At 34.7% G+C, this 21,614-nt stretch overlaps 2 protein-coding genes across 7 annotated transcripts in view; both read right to left on the bottom strand.

The window, feature by feature from the left end:
* srebf1 (sterol regulatory element binding transcription factor 1) overlaps positions 1-5,406 on the bottom strand; it is a 29,600-nt gene extending 24,194 nt beyond the window's left edge. Inside the window, exon 1 of the mRNA XM_051886061.1 lies at positions 4,915-5,406. Coding sequence (XP_051742021.1) covers positions 4,915-5,017 — 103 coding nt within the window. The 5' untranslated portion in view covers positions 5,018-5,406. The remainder of the gene's footprint in view (positions 1-4,914) is intronic.
* A 2,258-nt stretch (positions 5,407-7,664) lies between these two features.
* Positions 7,665-21,614, bottom strand: part of LOC127508298 (TOM1-like protein 2) — a 53,440-nt gene continuing 39,490 nt past the window's right edge. For 2 of the 6 annotated variants that reach the window (XM_051886069.1, XM_051886066.1), the window contains exons 13-16: positions 19,457-19,522; positions 15,018-15,077; positions 12,300-12,336; positions 7,665-11,453 (exon numbers count right to left, since the gene is read on the bottom strand). In XM_051886069.1, the coding sequence (XP_051742029.1) occupies positions 11,305-11,453; positions 12,300-12,336; positions 15,018-15,077; positions 19,457-19,522 (312 nt within the window). In that variant the 3' untranslated portion in view covers positions 7,665-11,304. Of the gene's footprint in view, positions 11,454-12,299; positions 12,337-15,017; positions 16,601-19,456; positions 19,523-21,614 lie in introns of all 6 variants that reach the window. The other 4 variants (XM_051886072.1, XM_051886071.1, XR_007928767.1 and 1 more) reach the window with 3 other exon arrangements.

The raw sequence follows: 21,614 nt of genomic DNA, 5'->3' as shown, positions 1-21,614 counted from the left end.
AACATATATTATATGAGCAAGAATGCAGTGTTTCCCAAATATCCACACGACTGCAAATGTAACACTGATTTTATACAACAGTTCAACAAACACAAAGATAATATTAAGTGATGTACATTTTAAACACATTATTGCCAATTGTTTGCTCTATTTTGAAAAGAAACAGCTAATAGTTACAATGTAAACCACAGCAGAACTGCAGCACACAGCAGTGTTTCGTGAACAAATCTGCGGCTTTAAACGAATAGGGCGAGTCAATAATTCAATGACTCATTCATAAATACAGCCACTTGCTTCATTACTGAATGAATGAATGACTCGATGGGCCCTATTTTAACAATCTAAGCACATGGTCTGAAGCTCGTGGAGCAGGTGCACTTAGGGCGTGTCTGAATCCACTTTTGCTAGTTTAACGACGGGAAAAATAGTCGCACGCCAGGCGCATGGTCTAAAAGGGTTGTACCTAGTCCCTTAATGAGTCATGGGTGTGTTTTTGGCATAACGTGCAAGAAACCAATCAGAGTCTCATCTCCTATTCCCTTTAAAAGCCAGTTGCGCTCACACCATGGCAGAGTCGCTATATACATGGTGGAATATAGACACCCTCAACCTGACGAGTCAGTTTAAATACATGTGTATTGCCTCGATTGGCCAAATAATTAGCCAATTTCATTCGTCATTACTGCAAATATGTAATTCTGATACATGCAATGACTATCCATTATGACATGAAGGCATTTTTATCTTTATGTACACAATAATAATCTTTTACATTGTAATCCTTTTATTTTTAATACTTGGCATGTTTGTGTGCTGCTGCGTGTCCCTTTGTGTACGTGCGTTGTGCATCCGCTTATAGGCGCATATTACTTACGCCCTCTTTAAATAACAAAACAAATACTGCACCATTGACTTTAGACCAGGTTCTTGTTGGCCAATGGTGCAGTTGCCGAAAAATAGCAACACGCCAACAATGCGCCTGAACACACCTCGTTTTCAGGCCAGCACGCCCATGGGCGAACAGAAGGGCGCAGAGTACATTTGCTATTTTAACAACTTGGCGCTGGACGTAAAAATGATAACTGTGTCAGGCTGAAACTAGCAAAAAACACTTGGCGTCACATTGCGCTGGCTGTATGATAAAGCCTGATTACTCACTCATTAAGACAGTGACTTACTGCCACCTACAGGTGGTTTTAGTTTAATATTTAAAAGCATCACTTCATTTTTACCATCATTGCAATATTTCTCTATTAAACTTTTTTTTATTATTATTTAAAGCATTATTTATTTTATAAAGGTATTTAATAATGGTAAAAAAAAAATGCCAAGCAATTTAAGAGGGCAAATATTGTCCCTTAATGGAAAAAGTGTGACTGCAGCAATCTGAGTGGTAGAGAGGGGGAACACAGAAGGATGTTAAATGCCTCAGGGGGTACGCCACTCTAAAAAGTTTGGGAACCTCTGTCCTGTTTGAATCCATTCCAGAGATATGAGGATCTCAGTGTGGCTCCATGAGTAAATTGTTAAACTGTACACATTTTCAGTGTCACTTTGATTAGATTAGAAAACAAAAAAAAGTTTTATTTTCTACAAAGATCTTTCACCTTATTTGTGTTTGCAGTATCTGAATATCTGGCTTGTTATTTTGAGATTCATCTCAAAACGACTGAGGTGTCAAGATGTGAGAACCACAGAGCACAAGATCATTGTCACACACTCATCAGGTCTGAATCCTGTGACTCTTCCACCCAAACGCCTGCACTAAACCACATTAAATTCAGCTCACAGCTGTCTGGATTTCATTCAGTTGGAGGCCGGAGACGGTGGTCTGACTGCAGAGTGACCCATTACAGAGTTTCATCATTCAGTGCAACTCCTCAGACACAGAACCATTCAAGATCATCCGTCTCACAGCCACCCTCACCACTGAGCCAAGTGACTCAAACACAGGAAATCATGCCACCTCAAATGTTTAAACTATTAATTATGAAGCTCAGAAACCTGTAGGCTACAAAAACAGTCTTTTAATATAAATGACAGGGCGACCATTTATGATGATCACATTATCACATTCATCTAGTTATGCCAGCATAATGACATATTAATAATCCTGAATTATCTTGTATTTAAATAGGCAATTTACTCTCAACACACCCTTAAGGCACAAATGAATTCAACATCTTGAAATGAAAGCAAAAGGTTTTTGTACATTATAGTATTATTATTACGGACCCTTTTCACAGACTGTGATGACACATTTTAACGGTCAGCACCATCATAAATCCTGCAACGTTTTTTTTTTTTTTTAAATGTATGTACATTTATAACACTATAGTATTATATAACCTTTTCATCAAATTACAACAAAACTAGTTAACACTGCTGTGAGGGTGTTTCTAATACAGCGCCTAAAAATTACATCTTTCTCTCTTCTGACTGCCATTATCAATCTCTCTCTATTTTTTGAGAACAGTGAGAACTCTATTGTGGAGTTTTTCTTTTGCTATTTGAGCAAATGGGAACACAAAATATATATATATATTTAATGAAGTGTCACATTCACAAGCTATAGAAGTTTACCCAACTATGACGACTTCCACTTCTGAGAAACCCGGAAATGTGAAAAGGGTCAATTGGACAAGGCATTATTATGATCACCACATTATTTTTCATTAAAGAACACATTATATTTATTTGGATCTGAGATAAAAAATAAAAAAATAAATAAATTAATTAATTAATTAATTTAAAAAATATTTTATGCACAAATATATAATTTAATGTTATTTTCTTAAATCAGAGTATAGTTTTTTTAAATAATTAATTCATTGATAATATTGGGATCTGAGATGAAATAAAAATAATCAGAGTATAATCAGTATAATAATAATAATAACAACAATTATTATTAATAAATAATACATTAATAACATTGGGATCTGAGATGAAATAAAAAGAACTGGAGTATAATCAGTAGGTATTATTATTATTATTATTATTATTAGATTATAAAATGACACATTAATATTATTGGAATCTGCAATGAGGAAATAAAAAGTATCTTATGGACAAATATTATATATAATTTAATATATTATTCATGTTTTTTTTTTTTTTAAATCAGAGTATAATTATTTTTTAAATAATTAATTCATTAAAATATTGGGATTGAGATAAAGAAGTGGAAAGAATCTAAGTATAATAATAATAATAATAACAATAATAATAATAATAATAAATAGTATTATTATTAATAAATAATACATTGATATTGGGATCTGAGTTAAAGAAATAAAAAGAATCAGAGTAAAATCTGTATAATTAAATATTATTATTATTACATAATACATGAAAAATATTGGGATCTGAGATAAATAAAAAGAATTTAGAGTATAATCAGTATAATACATAACAAAATAATAATAATTATTATAATAATACAGTATAATAATATAATAATACAAATTTTATTATTTTTATTATTACTACTATTATTAAATTATAAAATAATACTGATATTATATGGATCTAAAATAAGGAAATAAAGCATTTTATGCACAAATATATATAATTTAATATATAATAATATTATTAGCATGAATAATATTAATATGACTAATGCAATAATAAATTATTATTTAATTTTTTATTATTACTACTATTATTAAACTATAAAATAACACATTGATATTATTGGGATCAAAAATAAGGAAATAAAGCATTTTATGCACAAATATTTATAATTTAATATAAAATTCATGTTATTATTTTCTTAATTCAGAGTATAATCAGTAATAATAATAATTATTAGTATTAATAACATTAAGATGACTAATATAATAATAATAATAATAATAATAAAGTCAGTGAGGTTACTGTGTTAATTTCCAACAGTGTAAAAAACTGAAGTGGTCAAAAGGTGTTTTCCACACATGAACCCATATAACATTAGACTCCTTCAGTGTGCACAGCCATGGCTGCGGCCGGTGTGTTTGTATGAGGTGATCGCGCTCGGCCAATCAGAGGCCCAGAAAGCGCCTCGCTATGCCGCGCAGCGCGCGCGCGTGCTAGAGGTTACTATCGGACACCGTCCGCTTCAGCGCAAGGTTACTGTCGGTCACTTCACTTGCATCCACCTTGCATTTTCGACTTAACCATTACAAAGATGAATAACTAAAAAGTCTAATAATGCAGAGGATATAAATGTAAATAAATACACAAATTCAGATATATTCAAACTTAAAAAGATAATTGTGTGTAAATAATTTTGAATGCATTTCAGTATGTAATACAAGACATGGCGTTTTGTCTTAATATTTTTATTTAAATATTCTAGCTCTCAAATGAGCGTTATGAGAGAATTGTGTTGGTAGGTCACAATATAGAGGGAATGTCCGGCAGTAACCTCGCGTGGCGTCACCAGTCCAGGCTGGAGGGGGGCGGGGCCGCGCACAATGCAACTTCTAATGAACCGCTCACAATCTAATGAAAACCCTGTGTTTTATTCTCATTTTAATATTATTTAACGTACAAAGCACTATTAAATTGTGTGCAAATTAAAGACCCATGCATGTAATACTTGTTCACCTAGCTGAAAACACACGCCCAGCTTCACTGACACCACCTGATCAGATGTGCTCACAGTCTTTCAGTTCACTAACAGCATGTTTAAAGCGGATACATTTGTTTCAGAGCAAAACAAGCTTCCTATATGATGACAGCGGTTGGTTAGATGTATTAGATCAAGCATTTTTTTCAATGTTATCGTTATTATAAACACGTGTATGCGTCTGACAGCACTGTCAATCAATGTAAATATGTATCCGTCCCTAAACTGCAAAAGCACAATTCACAATTCACTTTGTCAAACCTGCCAACCAGCACCGCAAGTGTAAACAAATGATCTCTCACCATCAATGTCACTGAGCAGAGCCGTGTCAATATCACTCGGATCATGTAAAGACAAACTGGAGTCCAAGTTGTCCAGTGACGGGTCGTCAAAAGACAGATTCATTGTCCTTAAATGCTTTTTCAAGCTGACTTCAAAAGTATTCAAGTCCCAGCACTCACACACACAACAAGCAGTATTCCATGTAAACTAGGAACTTCTTGCACTCATCGAACAGGCAAATATGCCGGAACATTTGTTGGCGTAGTTTTCAAACGATATGTCCACTTGATTTTCGCTAAATTTCACTTTCTTGCTGATTCAGTCAACTACCTACTCGCGTTCGTTTCCATACTGCCGCACAAGGCAAAGTTGACTTAAGAGTTTGCTTTGCACATTAGCATGCTAACAGAGAGAGCCAGGCAAACCCCAGACGGCTGTGGGTGATTGACACGCCCTCCGACCAATCAGAACTCGCTCCTTTAGTTGACGCTCCTTCACACGACGTGCGCGCTCGCATACTGCCATTCAGGTATTGCACTGGAATATAACTGCAACTTAAGTCACTTATTTGAGATTTATTTTTTAACTGTAACTTGTTTTACTTAAAATAGAGTATCTTTTGAATTGTTGTTACATATATTATTATTTTTTATTTTATGTGATGTATATAAATGTATAACGAGCTTTTTAAATACGTTAATAATTATTTCCGACCTGTTCAATTAGTACGCTGAGAGTCAACGTGTTAAAAGAGTATGGGAAATCAATAGATTTTTACTATAAAGTGCTGAATATATACACCCCGTTTTTGTTTACAAAATCTCAGTTGGCAACTGCATGGTCGGGACTTTCAGTGGGCTTGTCTCCGACAGCCAATCAGAGTTTAGCAGAGGTGGGCGCTTGGCCATCATGTTAGTCTGAGCCGCAGGGACGACTCCGCCTGTAGAACCAGAGAAAGCAACCAATTGGGAGTCAGAAAGCGAGTGGGGTGATATGACGTCACGTATGTGGCTCCGTGATTACATCATGTATTTCTCAAAGAATAAGGATAATATATAAATCTAAACGTCGATTAATATGAAAAGCGGATATAAAAATGAAGCTTTTATTTAAACAAAAATATTCTTTATATAAACAAATTAAATAAATCTAATATAAGCACAGTTGATACTATCCGTTTGAAAAAAATGAAAATAAATACATAAATTGATCGAGGTATAAAATAGGATAAATGATTAGTTGACTTTGTGTTTACTAAATTAAGTAATTCTATATGTCACTGAACTCACATATAGACAACAACAACAGAAGTGAAGTGGGTCAATGACCGAGAGTAACACCAAAACGGGTGAAAAAACCAAGGAGCTCGAAAATGTTTGTGAACTGCATGTCTGTTAAAGAGGGAAAAAATAGTGTCCTGAGGCTTCAGTCATTCATCCATGAAGATCTTCAGCAGCTTTACTAAATAAACTCCTGGGCAAAAAAAATGGCTAAACACTAGGCTTAGCCTACTAACTATAAATTACTGGTAAGGAAATGAGCAGGAATTAAGCAAATGCCCTCCTTAAAAAGCATTGTATGGTGCATGGTGATGCTCCAGAGCGGTGTCTTTGAAAATCTGCTGATAATAAATGCATCTGTACCACAGTGAAGCATTGTGTGGGAAGACTTTTTAGCTGCTGGTATTGGTGAGCTACTTCACTCTGAAAAGTCATTTATTGCTTTGGAGTACAGGAGAATATTGCAGAATGGCTTGCTTCCCACAATTGAAAAGTTATCTGAAGAGGAATGATCAGATTTGATTTTCAACAAGACTCCTGCCCATGCACACTGCAAAGACAACCAAGAAGTGCCTCGAGAACAAGTCCATCAGGCTCATGTTTATAATGAATATTTGGTCTCACATTAAACTCGAACTGGGAGACATTTTTTTTTAACTGCTCATGAACTGTTTGAAGCCATTAATGAGTGAAACAACACTTAAAAAAAAAAAAAAAAAAAGCTGTCTGCAAGTTGGGGAAGGCTATTCCTTGCAAAGTTATTTTATCGTGAAATAAATGTTGTGATGTTATTTCCATCAAGAGATGCATCAATTTTTGGCCAAGATCTTGTATTGACAATGCAAGAGTCAAGCACCCTGTAAAGTCTCCTCCAGCACATCCAAAAGACTTTCAAAGAATTTAAGGTCTGGACTCAGAGGAGCCAATTCATGTGTGAAAATAATGATTCTTCATGCTTCCTCACAACCATTCCTTCACAATTTGAGTCTGATGAATCTTGTCTTTGTCATCCTGGAATATGGCCATGATGCATCTTCCTACATGGTTGTTTAAGAAATGAAACGCTACACACTCCATCAATTAGGGTTAGAAGAACTGTTGCCAAACATACAACATGCTAGAAACATAATAATCACAGCAATAATAATATATGGTATGGCATTTGTCATCTTACCCCAATATAACCACTGACAATGTGTCGTTTTCAGAACCTCATGCCAACTGCCTTTTCCATTTATCAATTTAAAAATTAAGTTTGATAGTTGATCTCATGGAAGCAACCGATGAAGTTTTAACTAAACTGTAAGACAAAAAGTTGAACAGACAGTAAAGACTGAATACATTAAGAGGCAGATTGAGAAATGTTTAATTATTTTGCTGTAAAAATAGTCAATACCACCCCCCCCTCCCTTTTTTTTTTTAAAACTAACCTTAAAATTGTGGAAGATTTAGAAAAGCTTGTTAAAATGAATCACGCAGAATGGGAAATGTTTGCATTAAGCAAATGAATCACTTTAATAAAATAGTTTGGATTAAACAATAAATCTGACAATAGGAAACTTTATTACATGTCATTATTCTAAAATACATTTAAGACATTATGAGGTAAATAATCAAAATAGTTAAGACTTTTAATGTCACACAATGGCAACATTGATTTAAGCAGTTAATCCCAATAATGATGAAAGCAGAGCTCTTTAGAGCAAGCAAGTTATTACTAACAGGTTTTACACTCTCCTTCTTACCAGTAATTAGAAGGCTGAAATCAAAAATAGATATTGCAGATTAACTTTAATCTATTTATTATTACATTATGGCATTACAAATGCTGTTCATAGATATCTTTTAAACGGCCTTGGTTAAGAAACTCATCAGACCATTATTGATTTTGCTTTCAACATGCTGTAATTTCATTTCAATCAAAGCCACAGTGACTTACGCCTTCAATTCAAGTAAAGCACATACACTCCTCCAGTGTTTCACACATGTATCTGCCGATTTGACCGATTATGGGGGAATGATGGAGCTTTGCAACAGGTTAGATTAACAAAGTTTAAGCCCTTGCCTTCCCATCATTAGTTGTTTAGCATTTGAGGTCTTGGACTGTAAAATGACTTTAGCTGCAGTTACTTTATATACATATAAGACTGAAGTGAACATCTTCCTTAAACATTAACCTCAAGTTGTTGGGAAGATAGCAGTGCAACATTTAGCATGAATAAAACTGTACGGTACAGCTGTTAGAAACTGGAATGAAAACCAACGGCGATCCTGCAAATCACATGGAATATCTTTCATGACGAATCACAAAAAAGAGGGATGCAGTTAAAGGTACACTATGTAACTTTTGGCCCTCTAGTGGTTAAAAATAACTGCGTGCATTTTGCTGAAGAACATTGTTTTGGATGTGCTTTGGCTTGTGCGGATGAATATAAACCTTCACAATAGATAACGCTTTACAATGAACTCTGTTAGAGAGCAATATATCTTTTCAATAAAATAACTTACTCACGCCATCTCTGCATCACTTTTACAACATTTCTAATCCCTCAGTTCTTGCCATCTTTGAAAAGCCAAGCTGATGTTGATTCTTGTTTTATTACGAGCTCTGTCACATTCTGTTTTTGCCAGCAGACTCCCCTATGTTCGGAGTTTGTTTAAAATGGGTGATTCCCAAGATTTAGCGGCTCCAAGTCAACCTTTTTGCTTGTTGTGACAACTAACCTCTGCCACTCCCACACCATACACTTATCAAAGTCGCCGGAGCAACTTTTCTCTATTTACAGATATGACAACACATGCACAGGCGAGTGACGCAATTATGTACGCAATTTCCTGTGAAAACCATCCCGACAGGTCTAAAATATAAACACTTATAATAGGCTTACCATAGTGAATCAAAAACATGTTTGGAAGAAGGATTGATGATGTATTGACTCATTTAAATTTTGCTAATTTCGAACTGGAAAAAAAAAAATACATAGTGTACCTTTAAACATTTACACATTACACCAAAGTTAATATAAACCTTATGTACTATACACACTTCCCTATTGTATATACACATTTATGTATATGTATGGATACATATTTTACAAAAGCCATTAGGCTAATATAATTCTTGGTTAGGTCTAGCAAAGCACAAAGCAAAAAATTCCATTCAGCTTTACTGCCAAATGTGCGGAATCTGACAATAAGATGCAGTAAGTGGGTAAATCTTACAAAGAAATTTCTGTCACATATCACCCCAAAAACAAAAGAAAATTGTGTAAAGCAAATGAAGCCTGGTTTGCCATTTAATGAGAGGTAAATTATTTTGTTGCTAAAATACTTTCTCCTGTCAGCGTTTAAATATGTAGAGTCAACTGTAAGTAAGATAGAAGGTAATTAAATATAATTTTTGTAGGTTAATTGATTAGAAAAGTATAAACACTTCTGGTGTAAACACATTTTTAAGAGTATGTACACTACCGTTCAAAAGTTCGGGGTTGGTAAGATTAGTCGGTTGATGATGCATGTTATTGAAATTTCAATATTATTGAAAGATGAATATTATTTCAATTTAAATTAACTATTTTCTATGTGAATATATCGTAAAATGTAATTTATTCCTGTGATCAAAGCTAAATTTTCAGCATCATTACTCCAGTCTTCAGTGTCACATGATCCTTCAGAAATCATTCTAATATGATGATTTGATGCTCAAGAAGCATTTCTGATTATTATCAATGTTGAAAACCATTATGCTGCGTCATATTTTTGTGGAAACAATTATAAAATTTTCCAGGTTTCTTTAATGAATAGAGAGTTCAAAAGAACAGCATTTATTTGACGTTTATTATATATTTTGTAACATTATAAATGTCTCTACTGTCATTTTTGATCAATTCAATGTGTCCTTGCTGAATAAAATTAATTTCTTTAAAAATATAAAAATAAATAAAATAAATCCTACTGACCTAAAACTTTTGAACGGTAGTATAAATATTAAATAAAATTTTCTTATAAGAATCTTATATATATCTTTTAATTTTGGGATGAAATATGACCCACGTCTTTCTTGCTATTGTTTTTAATGAACCTGTTCTAAGAAATCATATATTATAACCAAAATTAAGATGCATTTTTCAAAAGCATATGTTTTTGTATTTTTTTTTTATCACTGTAGACACCTGATTTATAAGGAGCCCCGCACATGACGTGGACAAAAATAAATATATATATATATATATATATATATATATATATGTATTATGGACACAAACTAAGAATTTGTTCCCACGATTTACCCACGATTTTTGATTTAACTAAAGGAGGGAATGAATTATTATATCATGCACCTAAAATGAGGGAATGAATTTATAAAATGTGCTGACATATTAGTTAGTCATGGGAACGAAATACATATTGTTAATTCGAGGCCATAATATACTTTTTTTTTTTTCACACATCATGTGTGGGGCTCTGTAGATTTACGCTATAAAATGCCCTCAAATAGTGCTTTTAAACCAGGCTATAATGGCTTCTTAGACAACCTCAACTAGAGTCAACATATTTTAACAAAAACCTTTATCGATGGAAAACAAGTTTATTCTTCTGTCTTTGGTAATTCGCACATTATGATTACGAGAATGTAGCCATTTTCCTTCACCGAGCAGTGCACCGTTGGCACGGTTGTCTCTGTGCTCCTACGCCTGATTAAGATCTAATGTTTTCCTGCTCTATTTACCACGGGAACAGATTGAGTCACAATCCATAGTTGACTCACCCTTACAAAAGGACGGATGCACCTGACAAAACCATAACCTCATGGAATGGCAATCTTTAAGACCATTAGTTCATTACTAAACAATAAATACAAAACCAAACAGCTCTATTCGACTGCATATCTGTTATTCGAAATGAATAAGCTCTCTTATTTTGGCTACATGTTTGGCTTAAGCCATCGCTTGACTGCGCCGTTCAGCTTAAAGGTTGCGGTTAAAGCTGTAATGAAGCAGGATTCTCACAGTGCTCTATCAGGCGGGGGATATTAGACAGGGGTCTTGCTGCCGTATAACATCAGTAAAAGAAATTGGAGGGAAAATGGTTGCGGTCACTGGGCTGAACCCGCATCTCTCCGTCAGTGTTCTACAAGGCAAAGAGATTATCCTCTGTCTGTTCGGTCTTCCTGCGGCTGCTGCTCGATGCGCTGACGGGGGGTCTGGACTCTCCACCAACGGCCAATGGTGAAGCCTTGTCTGCAGCTTTGGCCCGCTCTGCTAAGAACTTGTCAAACTCTAAAGAGACACCAGGAGAAAAAATGGAGCTGTTAAGTGAACCTTCAGACAAAATCTAAAATAATAATAATAATAAAAAGTCAGCATACTGTATGTGTTTTTAGTTGATGCTGATACATCAGGTTTATGGCTTATAGCATGATATAGTGAGAATATATCTTCCTCAAGGAGGAAAAAAACACCTAAAAACTGAGCAAAAATATGCATTTTGGTGCAGTTGCTGATATTAATATGGCCAAAAAGTAAGATCTTTATAACAGTATAGCGACTACTTGCATATAATGGATATAAATATCAGTTGTCACTCTATAGTTTTCAATCTTAGTGAGATGATATATAAATACGTAGTCTTATGATCAAAGCTCTATAGTTTTAAAGCATATAATGCAACATAATACAATTATGATTGAGAGATGAACAAAAAGCCTGATGGATCGTATTTGATACTCTTTCTTAAAAAAAAATAATGTATGGATAATCACGTAAACTTAAGTTGCTTCAGTCTTGAAATATTACTAACAATATAAAAGTTAATCTTACATGTACTTTATGAAAATCAGTAAATATTTCACATTAAAAAGAAGGGGGACGTTTTTACAATTATAATAAAAGGCCATTAACTTGCTAAACAAGTATAAACTATCAATCAGACGACAGAAGGCATGTAGTAGATTGTGTGCAACAGGTTTTTCTACAACTGGTCAATTTGAAACGGCAATTCCTACCCATTTTATATTTCTGTAATAGAACACATTTCTGAGTGAAACAGAATAGCGTACGTGGAGAAAAATGCAGGGTTAGACTTTTATACAGTTAAAATCCAAACGTTTAGCTCTTGTAGTGTACCTTCACTAGTGACTCCTTCTTCTGCCTCTTCACCTTTCTGTTTAAGGAAGCAAAGAGGACAAAATTATTTACATGTCAGACCAGTCACTTTTATTACTTATATGCACATTGTGCCACAAACACAGAATGAACAACTACCTACCATTCAGCTGGAAAACACCTTTACAACATGGCATTTTTATAAACACAGATACATATATATGCATTTTCCATATTATTTATGACGATAGATCAGTGTTGGGGAGAAACTGACTGAAAATAATGACACTAACTTAACTACATTATTCCATGTGATAGTAGCTCAGCTGTTTTTGAAATAGTCTAGCTTTTCCAGTAATATGCCAATATTTACAACAAACAGTGACCAAACACATTCTCCTAGAATGTTCTATAATAAGAAGATTGGGGAAATCCATTTTATTTCATCAAATCAATTGGTTCGGTTGATTATTTATAACGGGACACAAAATACAATCCGTGTACCGTATTGTATGTCCGTTGTGAATATATCCGTTGTGTTCGTCGCAAAAAAAAGTTATCGCGTTAACATCTGTAACTGTCATTCTGACTGTCATCAGACAGTACTCGGATACTTTTTGGGGGTTTCTGAGAGTTGTATAACAAGTGGCAGTTTTATTAATCTTCACGTAGCCGTGCACAGAATACCAATGGCCAAGGTCAGGATTTTCATTAAATAATACATTAAATTTTGGTTTGTTTTTCACCAAACCCTATCGTAATGCCCCAGAACACTTGTAATATATGACATGTGTACCATCGGACAATTCTGTGATAGTTTCGCGTTTTTAAAAAGCTTGATGCTGCGCAAGCAGAACATTTTTTAAAAATTCTCCTTTTATGGTCCGAAAAAGAAAGAAGGACATACAGAACACCAGGGTGAGTAAATGATGACTTAACCTTGACCCTTTGATTTCTTAAAAAAAAAAAAAAATATTATTTGATCATTTAATGTGACGATAGCTGTCGCTCTCCAGTACTGTTACACGGCGCTTTAAAATGCTCCCTTAAGTGTTTGTGTAAGCGCTCTGTAAAGAATGGTTTCTATTTACAACATTTACAATCTGTTGAGTGTGTGAACGCAATGGCCAATCAGATTTAAGTTAGTCAGAATCCGCTCAAAAAGGCAGAGTTTTTGTTCAGTGAGTTCTGCATGCTTGCAAATCCTTTCATTATAAACCAACAAAGCATAAACATTATGTCATTAAGGGATTAATTGCACAGCGTAGACAGCTTCGTTGATTATTATGTCCCACTTCAGACCTCAGAGATTTCCAGTCACTGTGTCACGTTCACATGTTGACCACATGATGTTGCCATGACACAATGAGAGCATATGCAGTTATGGCAAAATAGAATAAAAATGACATAAAATAGCTTTGGAAACAGCAAAAACTTGACGAAAAGCAAAAACTAGCTTGACGAAAAGCAAAAACGAAGGTAACATTACATGAACTTAACTTCTAATGTTAAAGTCTGTTTTCACGTTCATATTCATTGGAATCAGGACGTGCCGACATCGTGGATGTGACGTCAAATGACGCGTCTCGCTGAGGTCAGGGTTGATCGATGTACCCTGAGTTTACATGGCAAATGTCCGACTTTGAGTGGCTTTGAGTAGAAGGAGGTGGGAAAAATCCAAAAACCTATCTGTCTGGAACACAGCATAACTACACATTGCAAAATTTCTGGGTCGACAGCCATATTTAAATGCGTGACTTCACACAGATTTTTAAATATAAAATAGTTCTAAGTACTTGTTTTATGAGCTATCCTGATCGTGATCATATATTATTTAATGAATAAATAGGATGAGTTAATATTACGTAGCAAACATAAAAATATGTTTGTCCGCCACCAATGAAGACAATTTTTGACCCAGGAAAAACCCAGATTATGCCACCCTAACAGAGGTCCGAATTATTTTTGTACCTGAAAAATACAGCTGTTTTTTTTTTTAAATGTTATGTATATGTTACATAGTTATATAGTCTATAGTTATATAGTCTTATCTAACAATTACGATGTTAATTGGAAAATGCGATGGTAAATGTTTCAGGTTTTGAACATCGGAAATGTGTATGAATTTTGAGTAAATATTGTTTAAAAATTTCATTTAATTTCTGCAATTCTGTTTACATCTAATTTATTATCATTAAATTGGTATTGGCTATTTAAAATGTTGCTCAGTTTTACCTCAAAACTAATTCTGAATGGCTGTAGTTTGCGTCAAAGTAACTTCCCCAACACTGTTCAATGGACATATATCACATGACATTTATTGACTTCAACAAACTACACAGTTATTTGAATATCAGTACAAACACAACACAGTAACCAACAGATGAAGGAAAGCATCCGGCACCAGTGAACTGCAACATTCAACAGCATCACTCTTATCTGCATCTAATGACGCTCCAACACCACCAACAAACGTTCTGGAGCTTTAACTGACTAAACTAAATTGGTAATAATTTATCCCTAGTTAATGTTCATTAGTATCATGTGAATGTGTGGCATATGGGGGACTGATAACATGATTGGTGGAAATGAATGATTAGTACTACTGAGGTGGGGGAAAAAAAAAAAAATCCAAAAATAGAACAAAACGGACTTGGATAAATGAAAGTGAGTAAGATGACATGGTGTTACCATGGAAACAAAAACAGAGAGAATGAAATCAAGGTAAAGAAGTCTCACCACATCGGCACAGAGCCACTCCTCAATGTCATCCATGACAGAGGACTGCGATACGGGAATCTATGGAGCGAAAGCCACGGACAAACCAAAGACCCCCAAAGCCACGAAAGAACAAAAAACATCCCGAACAAACAAAAACACAAACAATAAAATCACCAGAAGGTCTGAGAGGAAAATAACAACAACAAAAAATGCAATCAATGCCGAAGCGAGCCACGCGCCTCACACACTTGCACACACACACACGGCTTGCACATAGAGCTGGAGCAACAGTTTCACATGCTGTGAGAATGAAAAATGAAAGGACACTGAAGGAGAGATGCAGTGATGTGTCAGAAAGAATATAAGACAAGCCTTTTATCCATAGAAATATAAGATTATGGTGAAACAGATGGTTGCTTTTTTAACAGCAATTTCAGAACAGCGGCACAAGGGCTCCCCCTACAGGGCTCTATTTGCTGGACACTTCGCACATTACATACTTTATTGCACAATATGTATTTATTTGCAGTGTCATTTCTTCTGAGAACAAGAATCAGAATAAAACAATGAAAGGATGGTCTTTACTGAAGTTAGTTTAAGGTGCCCCTATTATGCTATTTTAAATGTTTCTTAGTTTTGGAGTCTCTAACAATATGTTTACATGTACCAAGGTCAAAAAAACACTTTAATTTTCTCATAATATACATTGAAGCATCACGTCTTTTCTCACAGTGTCTGAAATGGTTCGATACAGGATTCAGTCTCTCTAAACCACTTCTTTCTGAGAGCTGCTCTGCTCTGATGGCCCAGTCTGTTGTGATTGGTCTACCGTTTAATGCACATGTCGGAAACTAAACACCCATTACCATATCTGAATTTCAGCTCTGGATCTTCCTCAGTACTTGAAACACAGTGACTACGAACAATGGCGTCGGTTTTACCATATCAGTTTCAGTCCTCATCGTTTGGAAGTGCCTCAGAGTGGATTTGCTTTCGCAGTGCAGAAACTTCTCTACATGTCGACAACACAAATCAAACTATTTCAGTCTCAGCTAGAATTACAGTGTTTGAGGGTCAAAGTAGATGTTGTTTGCAGGCAGCCAATGAAGACCATAGGCTGGCATAATTCATATGTGTTACAAACCTACGTAGGAAGTAAGACTGGAATTACAGAGGACTCGTTTTAGGCAGTTCAGAATCGGTTTTCTTTTGGGAGACTATAACTCTATAATTTGCACTTTGATCTTTGAAACTTTGCAGACCCTTTACATTCACAAACAGCTGTACTACACACTTTATGAAAGACAATATCTGAAAAAGCATAAGAGGGGCACTTTAAATACTACCAGTCCAAAGTTTGGACAAATAATTATTTGCTATTCAGCTTTCTGAAATTAGTTTTGTGGACAAACTTAAATTGTGCCACTGTATGAATTTCTTTACAAAACTAAAAATGATGCTTTTTGGAAAGGATAGAGGGGAAAAAAGTAGCCAAAAGTAGCCAGTATACATGTGAACTCCATCAGTAATGTTTAAAATTCATCCCAGGATGCTCCTCATGAAGTTGGTCCAGAGAATAAAGTGTGTGCAAAAGCATGAATCTAGACAAAGAGTAAAAATAAATAAAGGATACTTGATTTTTTTTTTTTTTTTTTTGGTCACTACATAATTTTTATTCATTCATTAGTGTATTTCAAAGTGTTGGTGACTAAACTAGTATAATAACATGTTTAAACAGTAATAATAGGAAATGAGTAGGTGATACATAATATTAGGTCATTTTTTTATTTTGGTTAAGATAAATCATGTTAAATATAAATCTATTAGAACAGAACCGTGAATTAATGGGTGAGGTGGGTAGTTTTAATAGTAGTGATGATGAAGATTATGAAGGAGGAAAGGCTCTGACCACACAGCTGTCCAGTTTAAGGACCTTCTATAAGCGAGGACCAGACTACTGGACAGTGTAAAGCCCATTCACACTGACAGCGACTTTATGAGTGACAGTACTGTTCAAAAGCTTGGGGTCTGCAAGATTTTTTTTAAAGAAATGTACACTTTTATTCAGCAAGAATGCATAAAATTGATCAAAAGTGATCAATGTCTTTATTTTTTCAAATAAATGCTGTTCTTTTGAACTTTTTTATTCATCAAAGAATCCTGGAAAAAATATATCACTGTTTTCATCTTTGATAATAATAATAAATGTTGAGCATCAAATCACCATATCAGAATGATTTCTGAAGGATCATGTGACACTGAAGACTATAGTAATGATGCTGAAAATTCAACTTTGATCACAGAAACGAATTAGATTTCAAAATATATTACAATAAAAAATTAAATTGTAAATAATATTTCAAAATATTACTGTTTCAACGGTAGCAAATGAATGCAGCCTTGGTGATCATAAGAGAATATTAAAAATCTTACCAACCCTTAACTTTTGAACTGTGTATTTTTGGTGAAAGTAAGTGTTCATACTGCCGGATGCCCTAACGTTATTGATGGGCTGCACATATGGCCAATCTGATCACAAATGGGGTGACTGACACTAAAAACTAACATTATTGAGGGGAAAGAGTGTTGGAGACAGATCTTAACTCCTATTGGTAATCGTCAGATTGTGTAGCAGCTCATTTGCATAAAGTTAAACTTTGTTGTGTCACTGGATACGCCCACAATGCATCGCCAACAGTCACTGTTGCTCCTTTTACCTCGGATCAGCAACTCTCATTGACTATGTTTACACGTACCCTCATAATGCGATTAAAGTGATATTTAGGCAATATTGCGATCAAGCTTTACTGCATGTAAATGCAATACTTTGATCAAGTTGATGCGATTAAGCTCATAATCGCAGTAATATATATGGCGTACAGTGCTTTTAATTGTAATAAACCGACATGTAAACACTTTAATTGCATTGTTTTCACTCTGATCAAAGTGAGCATGGACGTACACAAATAACTTTTCATGTGCAATTTCGTAATCATAAAAGGAATCATATTTTTGGGGTGTTGAAGACGGGTCACCATGATTTTGCCAAGTAAGACATGTTCCTGGGTCAACATGTTTTGTTGATCCTGGAACAACATTCCTGTCCAAAAATTTAGTCCTAACCCTATCCCTACCCATAACTTATCCCTAAAATCAGAGGGAAATGATAGGTGAATAACACTGATGCAGAAGCACCTAACCCTGGTTGTAAGCCTAAACTTGACATAAACTGTAAACTTGTCCCTCAAATCTGATTGGTTGATTGGAATGTTGTTCCAGCATCAGCAAGGATGTTGATTCAGGATCATGTTCTACTTGGTGAAAACACGTTCACCTCTGATTATTGGAAATAATAACATTATTGGTGCACGTGTAAATGCAGTGAATGAAAATGAATGACTTTTGGGGACTTTCAGGTGTGAATGTTTCCTGAAACTCCAGCTTTAAGTTTGGAGTTCTACAGAATACAAGATCCAGAACCTTCCATGAGCCAAGGGCCGATTTTGATTGTGTTAAGTCCTGTTAGAGTCCAGGGTCTAGCTAGTGTATGATGATGAAAGATACTGCTTTTCTTCTGAAAAGTAGTGCTGCGTCCAAAATCACATACTGTCTGAACAGGTACTACATTTGAATTTGAATTTACTTTGAGACCATTAAAAAAAGTATGCTCTATATAGTAAGAATATGGGTGGTATGAATTCTACATCTGCCATTTTGTTACTGTCACATGACCTAACAGCGTCACTTGCGTTGCTTCACTTACATTCATAAATCCCCTCCTGTGGCCTCAAGGGACAGTAAAGTGTCCATCGTATACGCACTTCAAAATCTCAGCGGAAGTAGTGTAGGTCAAAATCTGAGGACTTTCCGCCAAACAGTTTTTCGAATACTATGTATTCAGACTACTCTTTTGGCGTACACCGTTTTTCGCATACTATATAATAGGTAAGTATTCGATTTCGGACGCAGCGTAGGTGTTTCCTACTTGTGATGGAAATGAGGTTATGAAGTGATTCACAGTAAAAGGGACAGAGCAAAGAGAAGAGCCCAGAAACGGCCCTGGAACCATAGAAGAGTTATTAGATCAGAGATGTCGAGAAAATAAAGACTTAAAGACCATAAAAGTGGTATATTCAATTCCTTCATGGTGCTTTTGTGGTCACTATGAACTCTAGTTGTACAGAAAGAGCTGCTTCCATGGAAAATAAAAAACAGCATTGAAGTTTGGAACGACATGAGGGCAAGAAAATAACAGAATTTTCATTTTTGGTTGATCTCTTAACACATGCAAGTCGACTCCTCCGCAAATCAAATCAGGCTTTAAGAGAGCGGCTCTCCCTTTTACTGTGGGTGTTTTTTAGTGGTGGAGGGAGGTGTCAGGGATGAGACTGAGGTCAGGGCTAAGTGGACGGAGGTGGGTGGACACGAGGGGACAGTGGTTCTGGTGAAATCCTCACCATTCCTTGGGTAATGAGCCAGCTGTCTATGGGCTCCAGCTCAGCGTTAGGACCTTTTACATTCGGCTAAATCAACAACAGAAAACACCTTACACACATGAAGAAGAGCAAAGCACCCAACCCAAATAAGCACAGAGACATGCCACCTCCATCTTCAGGAGAACTGAAGCGGGTGTCATATAAGGCAAGAGAAATGTAATTCTGAGTCAATGAACTAAGGTAGATGGAGTGGGAAAACAAATAAAAAGAGAGGGGAAAAAGAAGTGTAAACTTTGACCCATGGGCTGATCGCTATGCATTGCAACTCTAATCCACAACCATTATGTAACTTTGGTCGATTTCAACACAAAGCATGTCTGGTACCAGAGATCTAATCAGTCTAAAATGATTTCCTAATTTCACTCTTGAAGATTTCATAATAATTCTTAATATTAAGTGAAAACATGTATGAGCAATAATAACAGTCATTCTTGCCTTGGCAAATATCACTAATAAAATTATATGGAATCTTATTTTGTGCCCAGATCAATACATTTTTTTCCAGAAATAATTGCAAATTATACATACAATGACTTGAATAAACCTTTTAAAGGATGATAGTATTTCTGAAGTAAAATTCATTGTTTTGATTTTGTTTTTTTTTGTTTTTTGTTAGGGTGATCTGTCATTATAGAGTTTCCCGAAGTAAAAACTCCATTCATTTTCTCCATAGAAAAATAATTTTTTAATGATAACTTATAAACCTTTAAAGACAGACCTACTGTAAGCTATGAGGTTATTAATCGATAATATTTGCTTCTGTTGAACCCGTCAGCCTGCATTATTTAAATTTATTTTTAAAATAATCATGTTTAACAGCAGAATTCTTGGTGAAAAACTACATTACCCATGATGCTGTACAGAAAATTCCACCAATCAGAGGCAAGCAAAACGCATCCAAAGAGCTCTTTAGCTCCGCCCACTCCTATGAAGCATCGTAACTGACGTAATTGAGTCGGTCTCCCTACGCTCTCAAAATGCTCTAAATTATGCAAATGCAAAAAAATCTCTAATTATTTCAATACATATGCATATTTTGCAATAAACCTAAATTTATATAAATACATTTAAACTTATAAATAACTTCAAATATATATATATAGTCCTTTATATATATATATAAATTTAAACATATATATTCAACCTTTTTGAATTTCTTTTAATTCTTAATTTTGTTTTTAATTCAATTATGCTGTTCGCAATGCTTCATGGGATTGTAGTTCTTTCCCTCACTAAAGCGGTTATTTACACAGACTTATACTTTTGTATTTTTGTCCGATTTTCAAATACTTTTTTGCTTCAATTCAAAGTTTGTAGTGTTCTGATTTACCTCATAGCTGGTTGGCTTGGTTCATGGCTTAAAATGCTTTAACGAAGACTATTTTGAAATCCCTATGGGGAAATTAATGGAAAAATACTTCCGGAACCAGCGCCTCTAAAAAAAAAAAGGGGGGGGGGCGGAGACAAATGCACTCTATAACATACAAAAGCTTCATTATTAAAAGAATGAAATCTTTTAATAATGCTTTAACCATTATTTATCAGAAAACAAAATATTATAACAAAACTGCTTATTAATATTTGAAAAAAAAAAAAAAAAAGTCCAACATGCAGAAAAAAAAGGAAATTATATCAAAGAGGGGGCCCAGATAATTTAGCCTTTTTATAGCAAGGTTTGTTCAGTTTGTAAAATGACACATAGTGTGACTCCCCAAAAATGTAACCCCTTCAATGAATTAATAATACATGGAATTAAAATATATTGAATAAATAATGATTAAGATGTGTAGTACACTTCATTATGTATTCAAGGTGTGAGGAAAATATATTACATTGCACCAGTTCCCATTTTTAGTCACTAAACGTAATTTTGTCTTAAAAATGGTTTAAAAGTTTTTTTAAAACCATATCAAACCAACATGAATGCATGAGTTCATTTCTAAGAACCTGACGTGTTTTAAAAGGTTTTTCCTTTTCTGTATCGTGGACACATTTGTCATTGACCCTTAAACAGTGTTAGATGCTTTCAAAATCTTTCTGGCATTGAGCTTAATACAAACAACATAATTTTAGTGTAGCAACAATAACTGTAGTGGTATTTTGTAAGGAATTTATATAA

This window comes from Ctenopharyngodon idella, chromosome 3 (genome assembly GCF_019924925.1).
Source record: "Ctenopharyngodon idella isolate HZGC_01 chromosome 3, HZGC01, whole genome shotgun sequence".
Lineage (NCBI taxonomy): Eukaryota > Metazoa > Chordata > Actinopteri > Cypriniformes > Xenocyprididae > Ctenopharyngodon > Ctenopharyngodon idella.
The sequence above is the reverse complement of the archived record's forward strand: the minus strand, read 5'-3'. Positions and strand labels throughout refer to the sequence as shown.